Here is a 5,744-nt window from a genome sequence, read left to right as displayed (position 1 = left end):
CGGTTCGCGTGGGTGTTGACCCGCCCCCAGTGCTCAGCAGCAGTGGCAGCTGGGAGTTTTCATGCATAGCACTAGACCATGGGTGGTCTCAGGTCCAGGAGGAGAGGGGACTTTTTTTAACACACTCTTAGAAAAGTCATGATGTGTTGACCAAGGACATGATGCTCTTTTCAGTACTAACCCACTAAGAGTCAGAAACCACGTCGTCCCCAATGCACCTGTGGGTGCTGGTTTGCACAGACTTGCTGGTGAGGACGCATCACAGATTACCCACTCTCCACAAACCCTAAAACCTGCCAGTATTGTTTGCAACAAACACACAAAACCATATCCTGGCACACAGGTGTTCCATTCTCCTGGAGAAGAGGGAAACCAGATTGTGCTCTGTCCTGCCATGAGAGCTCCTGGCAGTGAGTGGTGTGAGTAGGTGGGTGGACGGAAAGAGAATATGGGCCAGTTTCTCCCCAGAGCACCATGGGGAATAAGGTGGGATGGCTGTAAAGATCTATAGAGAGCAGGATCCTCTGTATCTGAATCCTCTCTGACAGGTATCTCTAGAAACTGCTCTTAAAACAGCAAAGGATGAGGAGTTCATAGGTGCCATTAGCAGTCAGCTAGGACATCACTGAACCAGGAGAAAGCACTGCCTTGTGTCTAACAGGAATCTCACCATTCTGAGGCTAAAAATTTGTGTGAGCTTACAGGAGCGCAAAAGGGGTTGGTCCTGGACAGGACATACATTATGACTTCTCCTTCTCCAGCACCTTTGAGATGTAAAGCTGAAGGAATCCAGGAGAGTGTACAAGAAAAGTACTTAAGCTCAGCTTTTAGCTGTTGTCAGGGACAGGGCACCATGCTGGTCATTGCTCTGGCTAGGCCCCTTACAACCGTTCCTATGGAAATCTCTTCTCTCCTCTAAACCCTTTGCATCCTGTCCTGTCACAAAAGCTTCAGTGTTTTGCATAATACTTTGCTTTCATCCCCAGGAATTGCCAGCGTGGTTGCGGGCCATCCCCTGGACACGGTCAAGGTAAAACAGTTTGAACTGTGTTCACATGTCACCACCCAAACCCTCACCAGTTCAGACCTTCTCTCTAGGTGATGCCTCAAAGGACTTTCACTTATCCCAAAGGGGAATTTGGAATGTTTTCACAGGCTTTCTTCCTCTCCAATGCTCATTTTGAATGAGAAACTAAAAGAACTGACTGATACGTGCAAGTTCCTCTCTGGCGAATTAATGCTGAAAATTAACCTGGCCTTACTTAGTGTGTGGTTCACTGAGCAGTTCTGCCAATGTTTTATTGAACTTTGCCACAGACTAGTATTCAAAGGGCAATGAGGGAACTGTACTTGTTTTGCTGCAGGCACATTTTTATGTGTTTTCCTGGTGCTGGCAATGCTGGAAGGGCAGAGTGCTGAAATTGTTATCCCAGGGCTGTGACATACAGTATTTATGGTTCCCACAAGATAATTATTCCTCCAATGGGAGGATTTAGAGAAGTAAGAAGGTATTTGTCAGCATGATGCAGACAAGCCCATGCACACACCAATGCATCCTGACTCAACCGAGCTGACCATCCCTACTGATGCAGAGATAGAGACGAGGATCCTGTTCCTTTCTGGTTTTTTGTTCAGGCATTTCTGGGCAGCTTTCATCACTTTAGCTTCTCTGCCCTTGTTGGGGTTGTTCAGCCTGAAGAATAGAAAGCTCCAAAGAAATCTTATTGTAGCCTTCCTGTACTTGAAGGGGGCCTAAAATAAAGACAGAATTTTTAGCAGGGCCCGTTGTGATAGGACAAGGGGTCGTGGTTTTAAACTGAAAGAGAATAGGTTTAGATTAGATATAAGGAAGTCTTATACAAAAAAGGTGGTAAAACACTGACACAGGCTCCCCAGAGACGTGGGGGATGCCCCATCCCTGGAAACATTCAAAGGCAGGATGGATGGGGCTCTGAGCAACCTGGTCTAGTTGGAGATGGCCCTGCTCATTGCAGGGAGGTTGAACAAGATGACCTTAAAAGATCCCTTTCAAATCAAGCCATTCCACAGTTCTGTGACTCTGTGTTCCCTGCTCTGGTTCAAGCCTGGCTCTGGCACCAGGCAGGACTGCCAGTTGTGGCAAACCCAGAAGTCACTGGTCATGTTTGCACCTTGAAGACTTTGGAGGGTGATGCCGAGCAGGCAGGGCCTAGCACGGCCCACACCACATCCCTGCCCCAGCCATCACAGCCATCCCCTTGCACACAGCAGGCTCTCCTGGGATCAGGAGATGCCCAGCCAGCACTATCCTTTCTGAGCTGCTGAAGTGCTACCAGTCCCAAGGGCATCCCTGCGCAAAGGTGGGTGCAGACGCCCCATGGGAGGAGACAGAAGGCTGCCCACACCACCCAGCCATGGGCAGGGCACAGGCAGCAAAGGCAGGCTCTGCCCAGCATTGCCAAGGCAATCCCCATCTCAGGCTGATAGTCATGGCATCATTGCCTGGTTTGCAGGGGGTTAGCAGTGAGAATCCTGCTGGGTAACATCGAGTTTCTGGATGCCAAGACAGAGCAAGCCCATCCTTCAGTGGTTATAAAGACAACTGTCAGGCTGCCCCCTCTGCTGCTCTCGGCTTTGGGCAAGGCTTTGCCTCGGGAATACCAAGTAGGCAGACTTGTTATCTTTCCCAATTCAGGAGCAGGAAAGTGGAAAAGAGAGGTTTTGCACAGCACTAGGCCAGCAAAGGGGCTGCTCAGCAGCATCTGCAGCTGCCAGGGCATGAGGGGTCTTTCCTCATCTGGGGGAGGAGGCAGGACTGAGTATAAGGCTCTGTGGGGTAAGTGGCATCTACACCACAGTTCCCATCAAGCCACCTCTTCCCCCTTCAGCCATCTCTTCCCATCGTTGCAGCTTCCATCAAACCCCAGAAGCTGTTTTTTCCTGTGTCCTTGCAAAACTTTAAAAGCTGTGTCTTTACTGAGTTTTCATCCTCCTCATTGCATTCATTTCCCCAGAACTTTCTTCAGCTTCTGGGTGTCACCCAAGAGCCCTATCTAATCAAAACGTAACAAAAAGGAGAACTTTACAGTGGAATATCCATACTCGTAGTAGCTGACTTTGTCAGAGATGCCAACAGCGATTTCAGTGCCAGATGTTAACAGTTTAGCTAAGGGACATGTGTGAGAAAACCATATTGTGAGAACATTCAGTTGCCCTCAGTTACTCAAAAAATATATTAACTTGAACCTCTAAATACCTGGTTACTGGGTAAAAGAAAAATAACAAGCCCATGAAGGCAAAGTGGAAATGTTCAGGCTAAGATGAAGCCAGGACGGAACTCAGGGCTGAGCACAGGGGTCACCTTGTCCTAGGCTGCTCAGAGTGCAGCCACCTTCCCCTGGTCCCCCCCAGCCCCGTTATGCCCAGTGTGAGTCAGTGTGCCCGGTCTGCACCCGTGGCCTGGGCCTGCCCGCGTTGCACAGCGTGTGCTGCGAGAGCCACGGCAGCATCTTCATGTACCAGCTTGTTCTGAGGGCTCAGTAAATATTCTGCTTTTGCTGCTGCTTCTCTGTGGCCTCTGGCCAGGCCTGGAGCAGAGCAGGGATGCTCCATGTGTGCAAACAGCTGCATGGAGCCACCCCAGGGTGAGGGGCGAGCCTGGGCTCAGGGGCGAACACAAACCTTGGTCCCTCCTGCTCCTGCCAGGGTCCCATTGTGGCACTGGCAGCCTATTGCAGTGCTCTGGGCCAAAGGATTGTGCCAGATGCTGTTTGCCATCCAAAAGCTCCCACCAGTCATGAACTCTGGTGGACACACATTCCTTTGGGCTTTAAATTCCCAAATAATTTCCTGCTTCACCCTGGTGTAAATCAGGGCAGCACCAGCAGAGCAGAATGGACACTGTCCCTCCAGTGCAGGTTGGCACTGTCCCTTCAGACTTGACTGCTAGCAGCAGTGCTGATAAATAATGCTGTCCCCATTCCCTAAATATATTCCTGATGGAGCATGTGTGAGTTTCTTCCTATAAAAAATAAGCTCTGGCCTCAGCTAGGATGAAGCCCCAGGCGCTGTGGAGTGAACAGTGTTTCCATTTCCTTGTACACCTCTAAGCCCAAAAAATGCATCCCTTGTTAGGACATTTCTAGAGCAACCTTGTGAGCAGCTTGAATGAAAGATGATCTAAATATAAACATATGAGAAGGGGAAAATATGCTGAATCCTATAGGCTTTGTTGTGACTCACATGCCATTTCTTATATCTGTTGGAAGGTGTATAACCAAATTGCTTTCCAGAAATAAAATGTCTTTCTTTTAAATTATGTGAAAATGTATTTTTGAGGGAAGCACGGAGAATTCCTGAGATGGCACTGAATTATTTTAACTTCAATTAGTATCTCTATGTCTTAAAATCCACCTTGCAGCAGAAGGGCCCAGAAGTCTCCCAAAGGAGCTCACCTCTCCTCTCTTTGCAACACATCCCAGCCTTCCCTGAGAGTCTCCAAATGGAGACGACCACATTACTCTTCAATTTCCACAAAAATCAGGCCCTGGCCAATGACAGCACTGCACATCAGCAGCCTGCTGTGCCGGATCAGGGTGGCTGGTCCAGACTTCAGAGCAGTTCGATAGTCATCAATTCCAGATGCTGCGGAGAGCCTCAGGCTGTGAGTTCTTGCTTAGCCTTGCTTCTGGGAAAGTTCAAGAGGGTGGATGCACATATATCTTATTTTATTGCCCAGTTCTCTTTACGACTAAGGAAGGACTTGCTCTCAAAGCAAAGTACACACTGTTTATGTAGCATGAGCTTTCATTGGGCTGGAAGCATAGGATTTTAATCATGTTTTACAAATGTCTTTTGCAGACTCGTTTGCAAGCTGGACAAGGATATGGAAATACACTCAAGTGTGTTCTCACTGTGTACAGAAATGAGTCTGTAAGTACTTCATTGTACTTTAAATGTGCTGGTAGAAAGTGCAAGTCAATAAATAGATAAATGCATAAAGCAATTGTACAAAATGTTGTTGACACCAGCAGTTATATAAAGACCAATAATGTTGATGCAATTGAGCCTGCAAACCCTTACAGCCTTCTCTTGCTTAACTCTTGCTTAACTCTTGATGATCCTATAGGGAAAAGAGTGATCCCTGGCACGGAATGATCAGTGTCTCCACATGGGTTAGAGCGTTGCATCCACTGGGATTCTTTTGCCTGATCTCACTGGCAAAGGTCTCCCAGAGGGATTTTGCTGACTTTGGTGAAGCCAGAACAAACGCTGTCTATACAAGGAACTTCTATGTGGGTTCCTGTGCTTTCAGCCATATCCTGTATTCTGCACAATCTTCATAAGCCTTTAGCAGCATGAACAAATTTCCTTCCCTCAGCATGTGCAAACAGTTGGTCCCAGGAGACATCTGCTACTTGTATTTGCATTTCATCCCTGACTATGGCAGGGGATTGGAAAGAGATGACTTTCAAAGTCCTTTTCAACCCAAACCATTCTGTGATTTCTAACCTGATAGACAAGTAGGGGTTTACGCTGCTCAGTCTCCTAAGCCCTGCTCCCTTCCCTGGATAGGTGGCTGGCTTCTTCAAGGGCATGTCCTTCCCACTGGCCAGCATCGGCATCTACAGCTCCATGGTGTTCGGTGTCTACAGCAACACGCTGCGGTTCCTCAGCCGGCTGCACCACGGGGACGCGGCTGCCGCGCCGTCGCTCACCGACATGACTGTGGCCAGCCTCGTGGCGCGGGGGTGCGCTCGTGGCGC

At 48.6% G+C, this 5,744-nt stretch overlaps 1 protein-coding gene across 1 annotated transcript in view; it reads left to right on the top strand.

The window, feature by feature from the left end:
• Positions 1 to 937: 937 nt before the first annotated feature.
• SLC25A48 (solute carrier family 25 member 48) overlaps positions 938 to 5,744 on the top strand; it is a gene marked incomplete at its 5' end in the record, with an annotated part of 14,079 nt that continues 9,272 nt past the window's right edge. Inside the window, 3 exons of the mRNA XM_017732933.1 lie at positions 938 to 1,030; positions 4,840 to 4,911; positions 5,554 to 5,700. Coding sequence (XP_017588422.1) covers positions 938 to 1,030; positions 4,840 to 4,911; positions 5,554 to 5,700 — 312 coding nt within the window. The remainder of the gene's footprint in view (positions 1,031 to 4,839; positions 4,912 to 5,553; positions 5,701 to 5,744) is intronic.

This window comes from Corvus brachyrhynchos, unplaced genomic scaffold (genome assembly GCF_000691975.1).
Source record: "Corvus brachyrhynchos isolate BGI_N302 unplaced genomic scaffold, ASM69197v1 scaffold54, whole genome shotgun sequence".
NCBI lineage: Eukaryota > Metazoa > Chordata > Aves > Passeriformes > Corvidae > Corvus > Corvus brachyrhynchos.
The sequence above is the reverse complement of the archived record's forward strand: the minus strand, read 5'-3'. Positions and strand labels throughout refer to the sequence as shown.